This window comes from Chaetodon auriga, chromosome 5 (assembly GCF_051107435.1).
Source record: "Chaetodon auriga isolate fChaAug3 chromosome 5, fChaAug3.hap1, whole genome shotgun sequence".
Taxonomy (NCBI): Eukaryota; Metazoa; Chordata; class Actinopteri; order Chaetodontiformes; family Chaetodontidae; genus Chaetodon; species Chaetodon auriga.
The window spans coordinates 22,537,388-22,562,280 of NC_135078.1; the positions used below are offsets into that span (position 1 = coordinate 22,537,388).

A 24,893-nucleotide genomic window follows, 5' to 3' on the forward strand; every position below is an offset into this window, starting at 1 on the left:
ATCATCATTAATGTTTCATAGCTTAATCATGCTTCCAGTTTGCCTGCAAGTTGATGTGGATTGTAAATATTCTGCTCTGCATGTATATAATTCTGTGAGGTAGCGACACAGTAAAAGTCCAAAGATAAATCGAAGTGTTCCTGATTGTTTATCATATTTTTCAGAGGGATGAAGTCACCTCCCTCTGCCCTGAGTGACACTGAATCAGTATTGGTGGACTATCCATCACCTCGCTGTGGCGGCCCGGTCAATGGGGGTCACTTTGGAGCAGTTACCTGTTAACACAGCTAATGGAGGTCCATATTTGCATAAGCCTGAGTAAAGAGGAGACTGGAGCTGGATCGCAGACGAGCCGGGCGGGGCCTTTCTCATTGCACAAATGAGACCATTCATCACAGCTTTGTTTGCTTGTATGCACCTTCTCATGAACAATTAATGCGCTGCAGACATTTCAGCGCTTTTCTGCTCTTCCTTTATCTCACCTTCCCCCTCTTTGTCTCACTTTCGGGGGCTGTCACCGCAGCGCTAACCCCTCCCGCTGATTGTAACTTTAAGTCCATTTATTAATTTTGTCTTTCCAGGCTGCAGGCTGGTTCTTCCTCGACAGCCGAGGGGCTTCAGCACATAAAGCCTTTTGATTTTCCCTCTGTGCTTTACCTGTTTTAATGTTAACTGGCTTCCGTGTCTTGCCGGTGATGCGCTCCAGGCATTTTCCGATACCTGAGAGAACTTAGCAAGCTGTGTGCGAGGATTCAAGCACAGGATTAAGTTCTGCACTCTGCTGAGCAAGGTTCATAATAAAGATAATAATTTCCACCACAGATGTCAGCAGCATTTGATGCTGTTTTTATGCATTTTTGTTAAGCATTGAACATTGTTTTTGTCTTTTTTTTAGGCAGAAGCTTGTGTTACTTAATTGGTCCACATTTTTTATGTGTGATCAATATATATTGTTGGATATTTACTTGAGCAATTTGGTTTAAGTGCCCGGTTGCCTGAGAGGTTATAGAGACAGAGATCCACCTGGGAATAGATGCCGATATGCCCCGGACAAGAGTTGTCAGCATAAATCAGCTGCCGCTTACCAATAACAAAACACATCCATTAGAACGTTTCAGCTTTTTTGTTAGCGGACTACTTAATGTTGTTTATTGGTTTTCACACAGGGGAACTATTTGTCTCAGCCTCTTCAAATATTAAAGCACAGACGTGAGTTATTTCTGTGTACACGCCGGCCATGTTTTGTTCACTGCCTCGGCTAACGGCATCATAAAGAGAGAAATATGAATAATAAATGGTAACAGCGATAGACAATGGCTTTGGTTTGGACTCTTCATCTCTCACTGCTTCCATTTACACGCATGGCGTAACCTGACAATTGGCTGTATTTCAATAAGAGTGGTAATCAGGTTAAGCTGTTTGCACAAGATTTTGATCCCTGTGATTGAACGTCCCAGTTGCCCTGCATAGACCAGTGAATAGGACACTACGCTTTGCTAAACACACAGATTTGTTCTCCTCTTTGCTTATATGCCTTAAAAGAAATATTTATTTTTGTATAATACTGTTGTCAATATTATTAGGAGTACAGTCCTACCTGTATTTCAGGATTGAAAGTTATACTGATACATCTGTTAATCCAAACCGAGGTTACTGGACTGGCTTCCAAACACACATGTAGACAAACCAGTCATGTGTCACCGCTCTGTGTGGATCTGAACGTGAAAGATCAAACTGGTTTATGTTGCTTGATCTGCTGGGATTAGCCGACGCGTCAGTAATCCACGGTGAACACAGATTCCATTTGGATACATTTAATTAACTGACGAGAGAGAGAATGTATTGTAATGTGAAGCACTTGGAGCTGCAGCACATATACGGCATAAATCATGTGGTTGTGATGTTTCTGTTGTAGATTTTCTCTCCACTGCATGAAGGAGCAGCGGCAGCTACTGTCGTTTTCTACTCAGGGTGGCAGGACCCCCCCCCCCCCCCCCCCCACAACCTCTCTGAGGCAGAGTGATAAAACATGCATTCAGAGACCTTGGGAATTCAAACACATCTGTGCATTTTCTTTTGCACACACTGTTAAACACACTGTTTGCAGAAAGAGATCTCGGGATGAAACATTAACAAACAAGTGACACCCACAGCTAGATCTCCTCGTTTGAGTTTCAACACAAGGAGCATTACCGCATTAAGCTATATTAATATTAAGACGCCATTTTTGCCATCTGGACTGAAATACCAGAAACAGACATGAAGAGATTCAGTTAGTTCTGTCTGCTGTGATAGAAAGCGGTGTGCTGCTTTCGGCTTTGCAGTGACGATGGTAATAAAGATGGATTAAAAATCATAGAGTTGTTGTAAGAAAGCAATTGATTTAAATGTCAGGGTGCATCTTGCCCCTCCCCCCTGCTATGCTTTATTGGATATTGTCACTGGGATTGTGTGCAGCCTGTTCTTCGGAGACTCAGTCAAGCTTGGAGATGCCTGCAGAGGGCTGGTGTGTAAGGCACTGGGGGAGGGAGGGAGGGAGGGAGACATGGTGGTAACATCAATAATTCACAATGGTATTGCTAGGGAAACAGGATGTGAAGGTATAGGGGAGTCAGACCAATACGAATAACACATCTCTCCAAGCACCGTGCAAATGAAGCAGACCCGAGCTCCGCCATTTATTTTCAGAGCATTTCACAGAGATATAAATGTATTGAACCCATAAAAATGCTTAATAATTGCATTGATTTCAAAGACGCTGTTTTTTCATCTTGCGTCCCACAAGCAGAGAGTTTAATTTAGTGGTGGGTTTCTGGTTTTATAAACCCCATAGTTGAGAGAGGAAGACAAAGGTATAGGGAGCCCGGGCCTGCTTATTAAATATCCAATCATAGCCTGTGGTGCAGTGGCATTACCACCATAAAACACCTCTTCGCTGCGTAGCCGTCTGGACAGAAATTGCTATTGCTCGGTGGAAACTTGAGTGTTTCCTTAACATTGATTTTTGCTGTGATGGGAGAGGGGGAAATAGAGTTTAGGCTATCATTAAAACAGAAACACAGAGGAACGGCACACATTAGCTGCAGCTTTTGTAGCCTGTACCGCAGGTGCCGAGTGGGCTTTATGAAGCACTCCCTCTTGTGTGTTTGTCTGCTCATTTTCCCTGCTAGGAGCTGGTCCCTGTTATGGATATAGGCTTAATCCATTACCGTGCTGATTGCCAGTGTGATTTCTGTCACACCCTTCCTCGGGCTTGGGTCAATTACGAAGCAGGCAGTAAATGCATCAGTTATTCATGGGGAGCTCATGATCAGATGAAGAGTAATAAGTCAGATGATTACCTTTTTGATAAGCCGTGAATCAGATTACGATCTGGATCTATGTTGTGACGATGAAAGTGAGATTTAGCTCTTATTTCATAGTCTAACGCTGCACTACCTTTATCATACAGCTCACTGTACTGGTGTCGAGCTGCCTTTTCGTCTTATCCCCACTCCCCAGCGACTCGCTCCCTCCCTCTTGCCCCTCCACAATTTTCTCATTAGTGATTAGAGCAGAGTTTCCATTTCCAGGCTATTGACTGTGCTGTTGGAAGCTGAGAGCCCATTACATACGTTGCTCTCACTAATTGTTTCCAGTCATAATGAAGTTCCTCACAGTGGAGGAATGGCAGTTAAGGCACATTAGGTCATAGGCACGTACAGCGCATTACTGTGAATACAACCTGTGTGCTGTTTCTTCACAGTCATTCACTTCATGATTGTGTATTAATACAGCATTGTTAAGTGATTTTGCCAGCCATTAATGGGTGTAATCACTGAGCATCTCCTGTAAGCAAAGTCAGATCCGATTGGTTTTCTCTCTTCTTATGTATTTATTTGAATGGCAGACCGGAGGATGTCGGCAGCCGGCAGTGCTGCATATTTCTGTGCAGGTTGTTGGTGGAGCACAGCTCATGGGAGTGGAAGATTAGATTAGAGCTGTGCTGTGTGACAGAAGTCCCATTCACTGCCCATTCTATTAAAGGGAGTTTAAGTATCACCAGTCAGTCCTGACTGCTTCTTGCTCTGGATGGCCCTCCTCCAGCCCACATGCAAAAACATCAACATTTCACTAATGGCCGTACGATCCATCCAAGCATTTTCAGATCGCTTGTTCTGGATATGGTCGATGAAGCAAAGGGGCAACTTCCTCCAGTTCCTCTTGGGGAGAATCCCAAAATCAGCGTGTCCTGGATCTACTCTGGGATCTCCGTTGTGAAGGGAGGCAGCCAAAAGGCAGTCTTACTTGTTGCCCACATCACCTCAGCTGACTTCTGTCAATGAGAAGTAGCGGCAGCCAATTTGATGGTCCTCCAAAATCTTGAGCTTCCAATTCTGTTATGAATATCTAGACGAGCCACCCTGCAGAAATATCATCCTGCCTCTCTGTGTGACCTCACTCTTTCAGTCTCTATCCAAAGCTGGTAACTAAAGATGAGGGTTGGAAAACAAAAGATGCAGCTTGATGATGCAGTGAAGTAGCGTCAGGCTTGGATGGATAGATGCTGCTGTTAGTCCTAGAGTTGGATGAGATGGTCTTTGTGAATGGAAATGTAGGTACAATTTAATGCCAAACTGTCATCCAGAATTGCACTTTGCCAAACGCAGTGCATAAATACATCCGCAGCGGTGCCACTTCACCCGAAGGTGCAGGCCAACAAAAGAAAAGCCTTGTTCCCGACACAACTGGCAGGAATCAACCTGCCTCATGCCAGCGTGGAAACAGAGCTCACCGACCCTCTAATTGTAAAGTTCTTCCTGCATGTAAAGCACAAATAAATGCAGGTGCATGTGCACATTGGACACGCATTAAGCTCTGTGACTCTCTGTATATCCGGTCATGCACGAGAACATCATGTTCAGCCAGTCAGATCACGAGCCTCCATGTTGTTCAAACACTGAGGCACAGCACGCCAGAATGACAGGCAGTGTGAAATGGAGAGTGATGACACCAGAACAAAGGAGGGGTCTGGTTGCGATGACCCTTAAACATGGCACCCCACACTCGGCTCCAGTCAAGTGTTTAAAAAAAGCTTTTCCTACTCCATCTCAGCCCGCTGGAGGAATGAATCACCCCCACGCTGCTCGCTCTCCCACCTGCCTTTTCAATATACTGTCGTGGCTTCTGTCCATGTCACATCTCTCTTCTGCCACTACACTTCACAGTGGAGCAGGACACGTAATATGTCTTCTGAGTGACAGCATCATGCATCGCATTATGGCGTATGGACCTCATAATTTCTTAGTACATATATCAGGAAATAGCACGCTTGGCCCCAGGGTGGGAACAGGCGAGCAGCTTGAGTCTGCTCGGAAGAATTAGTGCTTCAGTGATCCTCTACAGTGATTAAAAACAGTATTTTGTCTTGGAAATGGTCATCGTCTTATTCTTATTCAGCTAGCACAGCGCCTATGCTTTTTCTTCCTCCCCTCTTTCCTTTAAACACAGCCGTAGCCGTTTCTGTAGGAACGATGAACTGGTTTTAGCACCCCAGCAAAAGTAAATAACCAAGCCTATGAATTATAGATGGAGTGCGGGACCTTTTTTCAGGAAACCCATCTTGATTCCCTTACTTAAAGCTCTCAGTTGCAGGGCTGCTTCCTTACTCTGTTTGTGTGTGTGTGTGTGTGTGTGTGTGTGTGTGTGTGTGTGTGTGTGTGTGTGTGTGTGTGTGTGTGTATGAACTTGGAGAGCTCATCTGCAGTATGTGTACTTGGTTCTTGCTTTTCTGAGGGATGCAGATATAGAGTCCCCGTAGTGGATTGCATCTCATTTTAAACTGCTCTTGAGTCTAGTGCAGGCAGGCCTGTTAGTAGTAGTACACACACACACACACACACACACACACACACACACACACACACACACACACACACACACACACGTGTATGTCTACAGCGTGTGCTTTGGAGCCATGTTTCATGTATGTGTGTACATTTGTTTGTGCATGCACGTGAGCACACAGATGACGTGATGCACGTTCCTGCCAATGGCATCAAGTTATCCCACTGATCCACAGGTGGCGGTAACGCGCCAATGTGTCAGTAAAGGTAGAGAAGAAGAAGACTGCTGGCGAGTAAACACGGAGGTTTCAAACTTTTCTTTGTAAATGTTTTACAGTAGGAGGAAGGAAACAGTCAACATGTTTGTGAGACCTCAAGGACACACACAATGTGTTTTGGTATCGTTGAGTAACACTGAGTGTAAACAGAAACTTTGTTTATTTACAAGAATAGTCCACAGGGCACCTTTAAGTCAGACCTGTAAGAGGACTTTGGCCTTGACTGCTGTGAGACTGACTTCTGACAAATGTTTTTGCAGCAGAAATTGTGTTGCACAACTTTTTATCATAAAACGTTCTGTTAAAATGCAAAAATGCCTGGTCTCAGCTACACAACACATACTGTCATTTGCACAGCTTAGAAAGTAAAATGTTCAAACGCTGTGTCATTGTCGTGGTCAGCAGTCACAGACTCGTAAGTCTTAGAAACGGCCACAGTGAAATCTTGCATGTGGCTGTTAACGCTGGGAGAAAGCTTTTTTAATTTCGTTGCAGCGATTCAGTTGAAATTAATTTCATTCTGAATGCAGAAAGAGTCGGACTCAAAAATAAAGATGAAAACAGCTCCAGCACACACAAACAAAACACAGTTTAGACATGAAGGGCTCCCAGTAAGTAGCAGCAACAAATACCAAGAGAACAGGAAAAATCTATTTTGAATTTCTCAAAAAAACGGTCTCAAACGTTCCACATGCAGCATCCAGAACTGCTGCTTTCAAACTTCTGCAGCAAACCCGCTCGTCTTAAACGGGTGATTTATGCGATGATTCTCATTTTTGTAACGGCTGAGGTTAAATGACTCTCCATCTTCAGAGATGCTTAACCGTTTATGTACAGTATTCCTGACAGGATGTTCCCTGAGTTTCACAATAGCATCTTGTTATGTGTCCTAAACTTCTGCCGTCTTATGCTGGAAGCAGATTCATGCACAAGGAGATGACAACACGCTGAGACGGATGATCAAAAAGCTGATGCAAACGCGGATTGTAATTTAGAGGCACTGAAAGAGCCGTACAGTAAGGGAATAATTCTCCGCGGCTGATATCACCACGGACAATTTTGCTCACTTGATGATGCAACGTGAGAATTGTTTCAGCAATAAGTTTACACTCGGCAGAGAAGATCTTTTTTTCTCTCGTGTTGAGATCATCATCGTTCATCATTCTGTCCACTGTGCACGTGCATCATTTGCACATTTGTAACAGAATTTCCTAAATAAATATTCATTTAGCAGATTCAGTATTTATTCGAACAGTAATATTTCGTTGTCGATGAGACTTTGCAGGTATAGAGGTGAAGTCAGGAGTTATCTATAGAACTGCCTTAACTGAGTTTTGGTGCACACTGAGGTCAACGTGGTCTCATAACATTCATATGAAAATAATGGAATCACATTTTCTCACTTACCACATTTGTGCCATTCATATTCTTAATTGAATTTCATTACTCTGCCAATAATGCATTTCGCAGTAACTCGTTGTGACCTCATCTGAAATTCATTATCTGCACAGTAAACATTTTTTTTGCATACATATTAAACTCTTTTGCACCAAACAGCGTGCTGCCTACCTCAGGTCCTTCTTGCTTCATTTGCATGTGCCTCATATTTGTTTTAGCCTGAGAGACTGTCGACGTGGGGTAATGCATTGCACATGGAGACAGAGTCCCCCGCGCGCCTGCCAGCCCCGCCGCATCCATCCGTCTGTCATGTTAACGGCTTTAAATGCTGACGCTTTGCATCTCTTTCATGGAGGCGAAAGTGTCATGTCCTGCTCCCCCGTCGTGCTGCCGCCCTGAAGCGGTGTAACGCCAGAAAGTCTGCTTAATTATTCAAAATATCGATGAATTAAATAGTAGCTGTGCTTTTATTATCCAACTCGTGATTTTTATTGGTCAGTGATGTAATGTATTGGCCTCTCTGCCCCACAGACTGTGTGGTGCTACAGTGTTTTGATTAGTCACATTAGCCTGTATGACGGCAGTAAATTATCCAGACCTCCACTTCTCCTCGAGTCTGCCCAGCTTCAGGATACAGTGCTCCACACACGCTCTTTCATTTCCTCCTCCAGCACAAACTTGCTCATTGTTTTTAGCTTCCTGTGACTGGATGGACGGACCTCGGCGCGTTTGCTGCCGGCTCCGCGCTCAGCCTTTCTCACTCTCTTTCACGTGTTGGTTTCACACCGAGTCTCACCTTCCTTCCCTTTTCCACTTATTGTTCGGCTTGTGAATGACTTGGCTACCCCGCCCAGCCTCCCGTTCCTTTACCAGCTGGTTTAGAAATAAACAGGGTGGTGGTTTCTGTGTTGGCAGTGCCACTCTGATCTGGTGGGTCGTAGGCGGCGTAGCACTGCCTGCTGCTCCAGATGCTCAAAATTACGCCGTCCACACTGCAGCCCCCTCGCTCCCCCGGACCGCTCGCAGCTGCCACTGAAAGGCTGGGATTTCATACAGCTCAGTCGGCGTTTCTTCACGGGCGGCGTGCACAAATTTCTACCACATTACTGCACTTTTAGCACAGCAGAATCGTGCTCAGCTCTCTGCTTTAAAAGGCTGTTCTTGAGCCATTTCAATAAGATAATGAACGAAGCAAATGCTGGAGCACAGATGGGAGTTTTTAATGTTTCAGTGCCTCATGAACACGGTCCAATTACTGAAACACAGATAAGATGTAAAGGATCCGTCACTTTTCTCTGTGACATTTCCTCGCATGTGAAGTCCGAGCTTTTGGTCCAGGGAGAGCTCCACTGGGTGGGGGGGGGTGGGGGTGGGGTCATCTGAGCTTAGCACGCCAATTAATCCTGCCACTCATCAGGAGCTTGCCTGAGAATGGCAGTGGTTTATGTGGAATTATGCTCTGTGCTAATTAGTAGTTAGCATCGACAGTGTCAAGGAGAAATAGTGAACTGGAGCGTTATCATGTGACAGCCTGGACAAGGGAGACTGGCTGTTAATGCGTCTTTTACACACCTGTCACTTCGGGGGGGGGGCTATAAGATCTTCCCTCCCCATTCTGTCTTTTTCTTCATTCATACATTTTTCTTTACAATTCTCCTGTTTCCTGTTCTCCTTTCTCCATCCTTTTCTCCTCCACCCTTTCTTTTGCTGTCACCCAGCCAGCCCTCTGGCTGTGCGCCTCACAGTTGCCATGGTAATGATATAGTTTCTCATCTCTGTAATGTGATGTCTTATTAGGTTTCATTGGGGCGTGTGTCACTATTTTATTTCACGCGCCATTTGGTGAGCTTCGCTCTCCTCTTGAAAAAGCTCGTGCTTGAGAGGTGAGCAGTGAGTGCACCGACAGCAAAGTGTAAAAGCTGCGATGTACGTATGTGAGGGTCCTGATGGAGAGGAAGGGGACAAGATTGAGTGAGACGGAGCGGGAGATATGTGGGCCAGTGCCTGCTGTAGCTACATTATATTTCCTTCTCGGTGCACAGTATTAACTTGCAGAATACATACATGAATGGTAATGTGAAAGGCATGCTTGTCCCTGGGTAGCTCTGTCTTTCTCTCTGTTCTGTGAGGCTGGCACACCGGGGAGGGGTTTCAGCTGCTACCCAGCAGGAGGCACTGTGTGTGTGTGCTTTCAACCATCCACTGAGAAAGCGCTTTATTTGCAGTACAGTGTGCCTACTGCTTCTCCATGTGCTTTGAGAAGGTTTTGTAGATGGACCGGTTGATGTGAAGCACTGATGATGGTGACGCAGTGGTAAGAGAGCCGCTGCTGCTGTCACTGCTGTCGACACATTGCTTTCATTCTCCTCGTTATACACTGCTGCAGCTTGATAAGCGCAGTTTGTATTTGTGTGTCTGCGTGTTTGCTGAGAACTCGTGCTTTTGAGTTGTCAGTATGCCTTGTATTGTTCTCCTCTGTGTGCGTGCAATTATACCCAGCGCTTTGAACGGCTGTGGAAAAAAAACGCTGCAGTCAATACCTGATCAATATTAGCCCAGATGCCACTGTCAAACACATCAATAGAGTTTCTCCAACGGTGGTTTTTATCCCCCGCTGTGCATAACAACCTTATGTCAGCCCACGGGGCTTTTAAAAATTACCGTCCTCGCTCGGCGCGTCCTGTCTTTGCAGATGTGGACCTCCATCGGCAGCTTCTGTTGAGAAGTGACAGCCTGGATTGTGCGGTTGTGGCTATTGAACTGGCTATTGGGGTGGTAATTACACATCACCACTTCTCCTAATTTGCACAGGATTGCAGCAGCTGAATGAAGCTGTTGTGTTTCTCACTATTTCTAATTTGAAAGTACTCCACATTTCAGTGGGGGGTGAGCGTCAAAATGATTCCCAGCAGCCAAGATGACGTTTGTGTTTTATACATGAAGAGTGCCTATTTTCTGATGGAGGTGCTGGAGCTGGCATTCCATTATACTGTTTTTGTTGCAAGACCAGAAAATTCTGAGGGGAAAAATGAGACCACATATGAAGAAGCAATTAATTAAGTGTGCAGAATAACAATCAAGGCAGCGTATCATCTCTCTCAGTGGAATTTTTGCCAATCTCATGCATCTCTGCTTGATTGGCCTTTTTTTCTGCTCAAATATTGGACTTAACTTGTAAATGATGCTATGAGCAGCATCACCACGAGTATGTTTTTACCTTTTGAACTTTGCGTAGTGCCATAACAGCAACATAAGGTTTAATTTACACAATCTCCGCCCACCAAACTGTGCTGAAAAGCAGCTTTGAAGTTCCCTTGTAGTCCCTCTTAATAATGCTCTCAGAAACCTTCTTTTGGCTCTGTGGACGAGGAGGCAGGTGACCAAACGCCTTCCCGCATGTGAGATGAAACCGGCGCTGAAAAGCCTTGTGTACAGTAAGTGTTCGGGTGTGTGTGCAGAGCTTTGGTTAAACCGTGGCTGTCTAGGTGAAGCATGGCTCAGGTTTGTTCTCTGTGCATGTCGCCTAGCCGGGCTCACAGAGGAGGGATGGTGTGCTTTGGATGGCATCTGTTGTCTTTCCTTCTCCTCTGGGCTCCATGCCAGGCATGTGTTTGTCAGATGGCAGTGCTGGTAAGATGGAGGCTTCTAATATATCTTGACACATTCGCTCTGCGTTCTCCCCGACTGGGTCATTTGTAGTATTTTGAAACCTTGGCACATTCTAATTTGTATCTACATTCATCACAACTCAAATTAAAATGCTGCCCCTTGAGCACAAACTCAGTGGTGTCACACCGGGAGGCAGCTCTCTTTAAAGAATTGAATTTCACTGAGCATTTGACCTGTAATAGACCTTGAACTTCATAGCTAGCTGGGTTAATATGGTGTCCTTTGTATCCTGTACAAAATCAAGCCCTGAACTTATTTACCTTTCGGAAAATGAATGCAGTTTTTTGATGATTAGACACCGACTGTGGACAGAGACGTTAGCCTGAGACGTGTGATGGAGAAAAGAAATACAGTGTGTGGATGATTTGATAATTCATGCTCACAGTTTAATAATTTGCACCCACAAATGACTAATTCATGCTCTCAGTTTATTATGGTGTATATATTTTGCCTCTTCCCCTCTTGTGGAGGGCAGCTTTGGCGCAGTGCATTCAGTCAGCCAGATGTTTGAAGAGGATGATGAAGAAGGTGTTTATGAAGTGCTCCAAAACCCCGAAGGTGAGGTTTTATGAACTGGATGATAGTATCATCAAAGTTTTTAGTAAATCACCTCAGACTGCTGCAGCAGGACCGCACATCGGCCAACAGCGAGGAGCTCACACTGCACGGAGGAAGGAGCCTTCACTCGTATTATCAGTGAAATTTAGGGTAATTATTTATAGTACAGTCTAATACAGTCATCCGCGTTGCAGCGCGGCGCTGCAGCATCAGGATCATTTCTGATTGTTTCGTGCAGTTCTGGGTTCCAGCTCGGCCGGAGAGAGAATTAATTACACTGTGTAAAATGTGAAATTTGAAGGTGTCCACTCCTCAGCTCTCTTCTCTGCTTGGGAGAAGCAGATTTAGGTCAGGGAGATTTGGGGGTGGCAGAGCAGCTGGAGAGCTTGTTCTGGACTGTCAAAGCTGCCCTGTATACCATCTGGATGGGCTGATAGTGCTGCAAAGCCAGTTATCCTCTTTGGAGAACTGTGTGGATCTGCATAGCAAGAAGCCTCCGAGGCGGCTCTGCCTCTGGCGCGCTGCAACCAAACTTCAGGTGACATTACAGCTCTCCTCCTTTACCTTTTTGTTACACATACATCAGTGTGAATGGACATTCAGCCGTATGCTCACTGGCACATCCACACAGGCACAAATGTAGCCTGGCAGAGTGTTCACCGAATGTGCAGAAGTGGGGACTTTGGGAATGCATTAACTATTCACCCTGAGGTCCAGAAGGTAGTTTCTCATTTAAACAGCTTAAGAAGAGTCTCACAGATTTCTTCCTCACCTTCAGCCTCCACATCAGTGCAGTCATGTCCGGGGTGACCAGGCTGTTCCCAAAGAGTCACCCAGGCAGTCACAACTTTCATGCTCAGAAGCAGCCCTTTACGCCTCGGTAATAATCGCTCCAGACGGATGAAGACTAAACATTTCACACTGAAAGCTTTTACAGCCAGGACTCACTTGTCAGATCTGAGAAGTGTAATGCAAGTTTGCATTCTCTGATATCAGCGTCTGACAGTCAGTTTGAGTGTTGGTGTGAAAGCACCAGCTCGCCCCCCCCCACCCCTCCGCCTCGCATTCCTCTCCGGTTCAGAGGGTTTCTGATAAAGCCAGCTGAACAGAAACGCCTGAATAGCGAATGCAGTTGATGAGAAAATCCACTTTTTTATCCCTAAATCCACTTCTTGTTGAGGTGCCATTTACTGTAGTAATCGCGCCTCAAGCACCACTTGTGCTCCGCCTGTTGTGGAGCACTCTTCCTAAGTGGAAGGTGAAAATGAACATCGCACCTCTTGATTGAAGCTGCGAGGCCGGTTATCTTACCTCTGATTTCATTCATGAGTGTTAATAAATTTTGTGTGGATGTTAATGAGCAGATAATTCACTCTTAATGCAGTCTGCTCACGTGTGCTTTTCTTATTTTAGTCAGTGTGGCTTGTGAAGCCCACACTGTTGTACAGCTGGTGGTTTTACTCAGGGAGTCTGATTGATCAAAGATGCTCAAATCCCGATGCTAAACTACAGCTTCCTGCACATTATCAGACCTACGCTGGTACCTAGAGGTAGCTTTTCTGATCTTATGGATTTTTTTTCTCTTTTATTCATTATTCATGCCTTCTTTCATCAAACAAGAAACTTTCACAGATGGTCCTTTGAGGGCGTTCTTTGTAGTTTTCGGTGTTTTTGTGACTGTGTTCTAGCTATATATAGTACACATGTAGTTTACACAGTATGGGATTATAGTTGTTAGCTCTTGCGCCTTACGTCATTTTGCTTATCTCCGCACGGACCACACACTGTGTGCAGTGAGTGTGATGAAAGACAATGGATGATTGATGCACACAGAGCATCCACACATCTGTTGTGCTCCTCAGGGGGAGTTTTGAGGGATGCCCAGCCCCTTTGAGAGGTGCTGGGGTGTGGGAAGCTGCAGTTGGGACACGACGTGGAAACTCCGCAACTCTCAAACTCAGCTTTCACCAGCATTACATCATCCCTCGGCCTTTTTCTGCGACCACATCAAACGGTCCTGAGGCGAGGCCTGTTTACAGGGTAGGGCAGTAGATGGGCTCCGCTGGGCTTTTGGTTGCCCTGAAACCTGGTCTCCCGGTCCTCATGTTTCCTGGCACCTGTGAACTCAAATCCGGCCCCAAAATAAATGTGATGATTCAAGTTGAAGGACGCTGAGCTGCGACTAGTTCGTTAAATGCAGAGTGAGAACTTGTTGACAGTGTTGTGGAGTTGAATAACTGTTCTGTCTTCATTTCAATGGTTCTGCTGCGTTGGCCTGACTAAAAGGGCTTCTGCAAACAAACAGTTGAAGCTGCCTCAACTCTTGCCTCAGCGCAATGCAATGTTATCCTGCTATGTGCTGAAGTGTCCAGTCAAATGTGAGCATATTCTATATTGCTTTATAGCATAAATGGCGTAATTACACGCTTTGTGATCATCGAAATGGAGCATGAAATGATTATTGCTGTGATAGCTTTGCAGAGTTGCGCAATCCTTCCCGTATTGTATTATAAAACACTATGCAGTATTTTGAGGTCTAATAAGTCTTTAAAGTCATTGATGTATTACTGAAACCAGAGCTCCTGGAGTGTATTTTATCATTTCACCAGAACCTGTAGCAACAGCCCGACAGTGAAGAGCTTCAAACATACTGTTGGATCATCTGAAAGGGTCTGAAAGCTTTTCATACCTCTGAGAAGAGACCTGATCCCTGTTTGTGTGGTTCATTGTGTGGCCGTGGTCTTCAAACGTGTCCGGACGACACGTCTTACGACCTGCTTCGAGCTTACTGAACCCTCAGCGCCACCTTCGTGTTTCTTCAGAGCTGATTTCATTCTGAACACTTGCTAAGATGTTTATGGTCCCCGTTAAACTCTGTCAGTTGTGAGTAGTCACTTAATCATGATTCAAGTCCACGTCCCGTGAAGTAATTCAATTCAAAGCTAACAATAAATCCAGCAAATAAGCCACTGTCACAGTAAGTCCCGCTGCATGCATCTTAATATCACGAAGCTTTTAGTTATGAGTTACCACAGATTTTTATTAAGTGCTCTGAAAAAGGGCCATGGCATAGTTATGAAGTAAAATACGGTTGATTGGATGCACTGTTTTCTGATGTGTCTCCGTCGGAGGGTGATAGAGATGTTGTGAAGTGACGAATGCCAAATGGGGTCCAATGAAGTGATGAGTCACAGAGGAGTGTGTCAGCACTGAGGCCCAGTGAAGGCTGTATCTGTATCGAGCCAGGCTGGATACTGGAAGCGGTGGCGGTGGCGGGGGCGGGGGTGTGCGGCGCAGGGTGCGGGTGGTGATGGATGAGGATAGAGCGAGGGAAGGACGAGGCATGAAATAGAATGAGGATGAAGGACAGAGAAGTCCTGGCCGGCCCGGGGAGGAGGAAGGAGACTGAGACAGAGATGGAGAGACTGAGAGTGGAGAAAGGATGAGGGTCAGAGAGAGACGAACCGACTCTGAAAACTGCTGATGTTTGCTCCTCAGAGCTGCACTGGGGCTTAAATTTGCATTCACTCACACAATATCAGGTAAGTGTATCAGGTAAGTATTCTTCCTCGGCTGTCAGACCCGTGAAGGTCAGCGTGACAATGAAGAAGACGCTGGAATTATTCATTAATAGCTATTAATAACTTTTTACCTTAATAGCTTTTTAAGAGTAAGTAAACACATTCCCTTAAGATTTGGAGGTTTCTTTCTCACAATGGCTAAAAAAATCACATTTTTTTACAATAATGAAAATCGTGAGACTGCCTGCAAGACTGTATCGATCTAACCTCAGAATATGGTGGAAATTCATCGATGTTTTGGAGGCGCCCTGTCAGCACGACGCCCTTTGTAAGACTCGTCATCGCAAAGTAGATTTTAAGAGGCACTTTGAAGAAGTGATTTCAGACCTTTTGTGACTCAAGATTCAGATGTTCTTTTACAGTTTTCAGCTTTAATAAAGTTAATTTGAGAAAAACGTCTATTGAAATACTATTTTTTTAGCTAAATATTTAAGGCTTGGATCAAGGCTGCATTTGATTCTCCGCCTCAGAGACGTCTCGTAAGTATTTGTAGGAATATTAAATCTTTTCGCCCTGATCAAAGTGGAACAATTAAACTTTCTGTGCATTACTGTGAAAGAACGGGGCTCCAGACACTCTACACTTTTAATATTATCACCATTTGTGATGAGATATTCGACCTGCCAGGCGAAATACTGGATGTTAAGACTAACGCAGTTTCAAAGGCCAGAAAGCACCGTTTTCACACAGTATTTAACACACAAAGAAAGCATATATATCTCATCCAGCCCCAGATGAATCCATTACAGTGTGCCTCTCGCTTTTCCATGAATGAGCAACAGAACTGGAACTCATATCATGCTGGGACAGAACAAACTCGAGGTGGCATCATCCACATTTCCTCACCTCATGCCTGCAGTATTCTTAGATCGAGCACAGGCATATCCTTCCAGTGTCACAGTCACGTAAACATAATGACTCCAGTGTTCACACTGCAGCCTGGAATAGAAACCTCTCCTGTGAGCTTTTTTAACTGCATTTCTAATGACCTTCCAAATGGTCATCTATACTGGAAGTCCTGCTGGGGATCTGCGAATTACTGCTGAATTGTGGGTAAATGAAGCTTTCGTTCCGGCTGTGAGCTGTCATGATGTGTTTGAGAAAAGCGGGATTGTATTCATGCGTGCACACATGCTCACACTCCCTCACACACACACACACACACACACACACACACACACACACACACACACACCGTGGAGACAGAAGGACTCATCAGTCATTGAGTCACGCTGAGGGTGGCGGCTTAAAGGAAGCAGTGTCCTTTCTGTCTCTTATGGTCTCTCTCTTACTTTCTCTCATCTATTAGTTTATCTGTCACTCCTCTTCCCTCCCCAGCACATCCACCACTCTCTCTCTCTTTCTTCCTGTCCATCCTAGTGACCTTCCTTGCGTTGTCTTCCTGTCTTCAGCGGGGCCAGCGGGGGAGAGGGGCCGGCTGTTACCAGGCCAGCCAGATGGCAGGGTCCAGCCTGGGACTGGAGACTGTGGCAAACCCACTGGCTGAACTGGTGGCTGTGGCGGCAGACAGTAGCTCTGTGGGAAGCAGCTTCGCCGCCACTGCAACTCTCTCCAACAAATGCTAATTAGCTGCGTTTAGCGTGCAGACAGGTGATGGTCTTGAGTTTGTGCTGTAGCTTCGGCGTAGATTTGGAGTCACAGGTGTACTTTTTGTTCCAGCGCAGGCTCTCAGCTGACAGGAGGCCGAGCTGGAGTGGGATGAAGATGATTGGAGTAGAAAAGTCAAACCGATGACAAGGAGGTTTGACAGCAGGGGAGGAAGCCGGTGGGGGTGAGAGGCATGTGTTGAAGGGTGTGATAGGAAAGGACTGGAGCGGTGCTGTCCTTGGAGCGGAGTCAAACCCCCTACGACTCCCTTCTTCTGCTACATCAGCTCCTGAGCCGCTACACGATGCCTATCAGAAGCACGGCCTGTCTTATTTCTGCCGGAGTATTCGATGCACCTTGCCCGAGGATATCCTGTAAGCCACCCGTTAGTATCGCAAATCATAAAGTATGCTTTACGTAACCCTCGTTTCAAAGGAAGCGGAGAGCACAGCTGTTTGACTCAGCCGCTCTCAAAACACCGCCTGCATGCAAATGAAGCCATCTTGCTGATGCATGAGAGCGGGGCCTGTTATCAGAGCGGTCAGGGTGAGGGAGGACAACTAATTCTGGTGGGGCAACAGCAGCGCTACGTTCCTGTAACTGAGCCCTCTGTATTCCAGCCCGTACGTCAGGTGTTGAGATGAAAGAGAGGCCTGCCTGTGCTACATGGCTAATTTAAGGGATTAACACCTGTTCTACCAAGGCAGATTAATCCTAATCCTGCTTTAACCCCTTTGATCTGAAGTCAGACTGATTTAAGGAGTGGACTGGCCTAATCCCTTCACAGCAGTGACCAGAAACTACAGGTACCCGGTGGAGCAGCGCGCTCCGTGCTGCAGTATTTACTGTACTCAACACCACAACTTTTGTGTTCATTTACTTCACTTTTCTTCCTCTGCAGAGGGATGGAGTCATTACTGAATCCTTTTGTGCATCACTCCCCTTCTTCACTTCACAAGGGTTAATTCACAATTGATGCACTCTCACAGGGTTAGATTAGTAAGGGAAGGAAGAGCTGTCATTGGCATAATAAGCCCTGAGTATTAATGTATTAAAGCCTGATCATGGAAGGAAAAAAGTGTTTTGTTGAAGAAAAAGCCACAGTATCTCGTCTGGCTTTGCCTCAGCCACACTTCACTCTTATAAATCTGCATTTTAACAACCACAGCAACCAAACGAAAAGCTACAGAGGATCTGAGAAGCAGTTAAATATTTGCGCAGTTATTTGCTATTAATTGTAGTCTGTTCAAGACATCATCAGTCATAAATTGTGGCTTTAATGCTTTAATGTGCTTATTATGATTACCAGATTGTGGTGTGTGACTGAGTGTGCATGTGTGTGGGTGTGTGTTTGCGATGGTAACACATGGATACATTTGATATGAGAGAGAGAAAGGAAAAAAAGAGACTGTGGGAGAATTTAGATAGATTCGGTGTGGTGACGATGGTGGGAAGAAAGGTAATTGAAAAAGAGAGGCATGAGTTTGGTTTTGGGGTTTTCTAAATGAGGGACTGGAGATGGGTGGGTCTGACCACAGCATGGTTTTGTGTGTTTTTATGTGCGTGTGTGTATTTGTATTCGTGGAAGCAGATAGACACAAACACATTTGGATTCATTGTCCTGCTCCATCTCTATGTTTAGTATATAGACTGAGGAGGACCACACAGGATCTCTGTCTCATGCGTCGGAGTATGTGGCAACGCTGTGATTATTGATCCTGCCACAGACGTCAAACCCCAGCGCCTATTTAACTGCCGGCCTGATTTAAACAATATGCTGGAGCCTGTTTCATCCATGTCCAAGACCACTGAATTATTAAACACATCTCCAAAGCAAAGGTCCTTCTCTTTGCGTAATGTCTTCACACAGATCTACTGTTGAGCGACTCCAGGGTATAAACAAGCCCTTCTTCATTAGCGTAATAGGGAGAAGAAAAAGACAGAAGAGAAAATTAGGGGATGGGACTTAGAGAATAAAAAGATCATAATCATATGTCTTTATCACGCTGTGTGAAGAATCATTGATTAAACACTGTAATGTCTCAGAAGAAAGAGAGCTTTCAATTGCACTTTCATTATCACACACTTTACAGCATGCAGATAAGGGTGTTTATGTTTTCTCTGTGGAACTAAAGATGAGCTTTTGGGTACATCAGGACACAATGAATACATTTACACCCCAGGGGCCTCAGTGGAAAAGCTTGTGAAGTGTATGCACGAAGGTTCGTTTATGCAGATGTAAGCAATCTTTATACCTCGAGCCCCAGGTCGCATGAGCCAAAATCCATCGATTTCTTCCTGTGTTTTAAATACAGTTATCATAACATGTGCAACGTACTTATTTTGTGGCATTAGTCCTTGTTTGTACCTCTTGCTCATTGCTAAGCTCAGCAAACCTGGTAGAACTGAGTGTGACTGCAGTCCTTGGCAGTTATTTGTTAATGCTAGTTTACATTTTTTAACATAATCTTCTTTCCCCTCTTTTCTTGGCAGTGTAGTACGAGCAGCTCTCCTGCACTGCTGCCTCCTTTGATACACATTCAGACACTCATTTTAATGAGCATTTACACCTTTCCAACTAGTAGAAATTGCTGGTGCAGCAACTTCCCACTAACAAAAAAACCTGTATTTGCTGGCCACCGGCGGGAGTGAACCCTGGTCTCTATGTTGCTGAGTGAATGTTTTGCCCCTGTTCCCCCTGTGCCCCCCCACTGCAGCCCGGCTTCACGTGAACTGGTGATTCTAGACGACCTCAGTGTTGTTGAGTGTGATGTGACATCGAAATGAGATGATCTGCCCGCTGCACACATCACTGCACATGCAACCTGCTGACCAGCGCACGCTAAATTGAGGGCATTGAAAAAAAAGAAAGAATCTGTTGTCTTTACTCTCTAGAAAACCGCTTTTGTCATTCAAGACCAAATCACCACCCTCTTTGAACTGTTTATTAAACTGCAGAGTGAGTAGTGGTTGCATCCAGCTGAACGCAGACCGGACTGATTCATCCTGGTGTGAGCGAGCAAGTGTTCTGCCTTCACTCTGCTCTGCCATGAGTCTGCTCTCGAGATGAACCGCCCCGCTCCCCGTCGACAGAACCCAGCAAACAAATAAGATTTGGAATGGTTTTCAGGGCCTGTAACATCAGCCTTTGCTTGGGGCACGTTGGGTGGTCAGTGCAGTGACCTTCTCATAGCGGGGCTCCCTAACCCCCATCCATCCCTATTAGAGGACACTTATCAGGGACAGCAGCCAGAGTGACACACTCCCAGCTGGGCTTCCCTGGAGAAAATGCTGTGCAGTGTGGGGAAAGATCCCCACGGTGCACTGAGGTGTGTGTGTGTGTGTGTGTGTGTGTGTGTGTGTGTGTGTGTGTGTGTGTGTGTGTGTGTGTGTGTGCGCGTGTGTGCGTGCGTGTGTGTCTTGCTGCTATGGGTGTGTGTGGAGTTGTTCTCTGCAGATAGGACCCTGTGACTCTGAGATATGCACAGGCTCATTAATTAGAGGCTCTCATTATCCCCCCTCAGGCTCCAGACACTTAATCAACACCGAGCTCCAAGTAAGACACACGCATGCATGTACTTCACACACACATGCACACACACACGCATGCACGTGCACACACCCTTGTGCGCTGCCATCTCACATGGCCCACAGCAGGCTAAATTCTGACACAACATCATCCAAGAATGGAGCACAGTAAAAGAGGTGAATGAATGAATGCTGATGAGGGTTATTTGTTTTCAGTGATGTACAGCACAACAGAGTGGGTGGGTGTCACTGCTGTTTAACACTTTTATTATTATAATGTTGTTAAGCATTTCAAAACAGATTCATCCATCTGCCATGTCTTACAGGGGAAGCAATCTGTCAAACACTAAATTGTATTCTTATGTTATAAATTTCTGTGCTGGAAATGTGATGAATTGGCTCTCAAGGCCTTTGCCTTTGTGAATAGAAATATAATATTATTAATACAACAATATTAGCTGTTCTTCAGTGTTGTATGCATATTGTCACAGGTGCTTGCATTTCGTTGCGCACGCGTGTCTGTGCGTGTGACATTAGGGTACACATCTCTGGGTTCTCGCTGTGGAATTTATTGCCTTGAAACTCCAGCCCTTGTAATTAAAAGGCCGCTGTTTATTCAAACGGGGGACAGATAGCGCACAGCAACACTCCAGTGTCGTGACTTAAGAGCCAGACTGTGAAAATAAATTACCCTCAGACATTCAAGAGAGCTTCTGGAGTGTTGCTCCTCCGTGGGGTTTTTCAAAAACCTCTCTGTCAGGTTTCATTTTTTTCATGTTCCCTTCGTGTGGGTGATGCACTTTTTACATCATGTGGACTAATAAACAGGCACGCCGGCAGAGAGACGCAGACAAACTGAGCTGTGTACAAATCTGTATTAGCCCGGATCAGACAGGACGGTTTGGTGAAGGTAGATTTCAGTCAGACATGAAACTTCTCTGGTTCCACAAAACTGTCTAATTTTGGAACTGGTGCGCTGTGTGCTGCAAATTAAGACTCTTTAAGCTGAAAATGTGTCAGACTGAGCTGTAACTTCGAGCTAAAAAACCTCAGCCCAACCAGCAGAGAATGTGGGCCTTGTGGAAAAAATAAAACGGTTAACGGACGTTTTACTAGAAACAATTCCTAATGGGTTAGCGGTAGCTCTAAAAACTACTTCTCTTCACATTGCTCAGTCATGAATATTGTTAGCAAACCACCAAATAAACCATGTTTTCCTCTTTGTGTCAGCCCGAAGAAAAAAACACTGACACTGACTGTCATGTTGGAAACACAGCTCTCAGCTCTGATGCAGCCTCCGGTAAGGTGATGAACTTTTTACACCTAACAGGAGTCCATCTTTGTTGTCGTGCAGCTGTCCGACTCACATTTGCTTTAACTCGCATCTATAGAGCAGCATCACTCGTCTTTATGAAATCAGCCCCCCAATCACAACATACAGTGGAGACATTTTTGAGGGCATGATTGGCAAGAACAAGAAAAGGAAGCACAAACTTTTAAACGGCTCCAAGTTGTGGAAAATGAAAGAGGGGGTTTTCGTTTCCCTCTGAAGGCTGGAGTCTGATTTCCTGTGCGGCTCTGATTGGGAAAGCAGAGGCACGCACAGGGAGCCTGCTTCTGTATGGAGATGCCAGATGACAGGCTTCACTCCGAACACGCTGTTGCTGAACAGCACACTGAAGTGGCCTTTGATTGATCATCAAACATACCTTCTATGAAGCAGTCTCTTGTGTAAACCTGTTTTAGATGGTGGGACTTCAGTGTCTGAGTGCGAGCGTGCGATTGAAAGAGAACATAGATGTAAACAGTGTTTTACGTGCTGCTTTCTGGACTGGATGGAGCTGCCGGCTGTAGGAGTAAAAGTGATGTGTTATCAAGTAAATTGAATGTAGATACTGTAACACACAAGCCGCCTCGCTCCTCCTTGACTCCAGACGCGCGCTTTGATCTCAGTGCTTGACCACAGAGTGTCATTCTGTTTGGGTTCCAGCTGTGACTGCGGAGGTAGTGCATTTTGTTCATGCTCATCCATGTGGATTACCAAGTGTCTCATGAGCTCCAGTGCACAGCAGGAGTGCGTCCATAAGGCCATATGCCAGCTTGTCCCCCTCCTCCTACTTGTCTTTTGTTATCTGAGTGACCCTTGGGTGTACTGGGACCCCGCTGACCCTAACAGACACCAGCTTATTGACCAACTCGCAGCTCCATGGAGTCCATTACCTAAACCAATTTAAATTTCACCGTCAGTATTGACCTTTTTTTTTTCAAATTCACCTTTCTTTTATTGTTCTTTTATCCGTGTTACTGTATTAACGCCGTGACATATGCACTGATGAATATTATGGTTTTGTGCCGCAGCATCTGGGTTCAGCACCAGTAGATCTGTTTTGACTGTTGATATCTGCTCTGTTTTAAAACTGTTTTCGTTCTGTGACTGTGGCAGCGATTGTGGTGAGAGGTTTCTTACCAGAATTACCATGTCCTCTGTTTTGAATTTTATTTCAACCCACTTCCACAATTAATGATAAAAAGTCAGTTTTTATACATGGGGAGGCTGCAAATAGTTTCTCACTCCAGCCAAACGACATTATGCGTCTGATGGCTGCGTGCAGTAAAATATTGCTCAGTATACTATATGTGACAGCTGCTCTCAGAAGAAGGAAACAGGGAAAGTGTACACAAACAGGGCTTTGGTTGTCTCCATCGCCCAAGGCTCAACATCCTCTGAAACGTGCCTTTTATGCAAGAATTCAATTTGCTGTTCTCACAAAAATAAGGACAGAAGTCTCTACTGATGAAGGCAGAAAGCCACCGCAGCAGTGGAGTGTGACGTTATTTGAATCTCCACAGCTCATTAATACCACTTTAAACTGTGATGAGTTTGTGTAGCCTTGCAGAGATACACACAAACCTGCTGAGCACCTGCTGCACCTTTCTGCATGTGCCAGTTTGTAGTTTAACAGACTGCAGTAAAGATCTTTAGAGATCCTTTTGGAGTTTTTTTTTTTTTATTTTTTTTTTAGCAAAACATTAAATCCTTACAGGAAATTTTACTCTGTGATGACTGTATTGGAACTACTGAACCCTTATTATAGGTCCCTTTACATTGTGCATTATGTTTATTGAATTCTGTTGGAAATACAGTTAAAGCATACAGACAACTTTCACTTTGTAACTACATTTTGACACCAGGACGCAGATTACCAAATCATACGTCAGTATCCTGCGCTGTATATACAGCATGCTGGACGGACACAGCAGGGTTGCATGCGGCTGTTAGCTGGAAAAGTTCCCATGAGCACACGCCGAACCACCGCCTGCGTCCTGCGCGCGCGGCAGCGTCAGCTTCGTGCGTAACTGTAAAGCGCACTTTCTTTGGCGAATGTGCGTCCGGCGGCGCTATGACCCTGCTGCCTTCTGCCTGCTCAGCTCCACTGCTCCAAGTCTGCTAACTGCAAAGCTGCAGGAGCGCAGGCAAGGAAGTCATCTGAGAGCCGTAGTCCAGTTTGTTGCTGTAGCAGGAATCAGGATATCCTTCCAGCTCCTCACAGAAATTCCAGGGATTTTTTTTCTCTTTTTTCCTTTTGGTGCTTGTACCCCCTCCTCCCCTGAAAGTGATCTCCCTGCTTGTCGCGCTGTCTCCGCCGGGCTGTGTTGGACTGTTTCTCCATGAATACTTCCAAAAGTGTGTTTCGGTCGCTGGAAAACGGGATTTGACCACTGTGATGAATATTTCTGTATTTTGGCACACATTCCGTCGTCCGATCGTTTGCTCTGGATCGAGCAGCGCTGGACCTATGCTGTAGCCTACTTACAGGACGACTTCGTTTGGAAAAAGTTTAAGAATAAATTTTTCCTCATACACAGTCCGGATTGGTCCTAGGGGCGCCGATCCCTGCGTGCCGACTGAGGAGGGAGTTGCTTCATAACGGACTCATACTTTGGATTTACGCACAGGAACCTTTCCCCCAAACGTTGTCAGTCGACACCATGTGTCTCTGATTTATTCTCCGGGCTCCACTGTGGATTTAACCGGTGTATGATTTGTGTTGACTGTGCTGTCTCCCCCAAAATTGCCGCAAAGCTGAGAGTCGCACATCATCATGCATCGCTTCTTGGAGAAAATCTGCTGCAAAATTGAGGGAAGTCGAGAGGCAGCATGACTTGCGCTCTGGATTTCTTTGAATCTACATTCCATTCTCATATAATATCTTAATGCTGTTCAATTTTGGTTTACAAATATGATGAAATGGCAGCCCCGGAAGAAGGTGAGTCTGTCTTATGTTTATGTATTTGTCAATTATAGCGATAAATAACGTTTTTCTGCCGGATCACAAGTTGGAAAGAGGGGCTCGGTCACAGACTGCTGCTCTTCCTATTCGCTTACTGCAAATGATAGATAGAACCCGTACATAGTAATAACCACAACAGCACTGAACTGTAACCAA

At 45.3% G+C, this 24,893-nt stretch overlaps 1 protein-coding gene across 4 annotated transcripts in view; it reads left to right on the forward strand.

Moving 5' to 3' along the window:
- Window positions 1-24,893, forward strand: part of LOC143321227 (tetratricopeptide repeat protein 28-like) — a 158,925-nt gene that overhangs the window by 20,811 nt on the left and 113,221 nt on the right. The window contains exon 1 of one of the 4 annotated variants that reach the window (XM_076731440.1): window positions 16,810-16,920. The exons of 2 other annotated variants lie outside the window; for them this stretch is intronic. Coding sequence is in view for 1 of the 2 variants with exons in the window: in XM_076731439.1 (XP_076587554.1) it covers window positions 24,687-24,713 (27 nt within the window). In the remaining variant the exon portion in view is untranslated. Of the gene's footprint in view, window positions 1-16,809; window positions 16,921-23,899; window positions 24,714-24,893 lie in introns of those variants that run through there. One more of the 4 variants, XM_076731439.1, reaches the window with a different exon arrangement.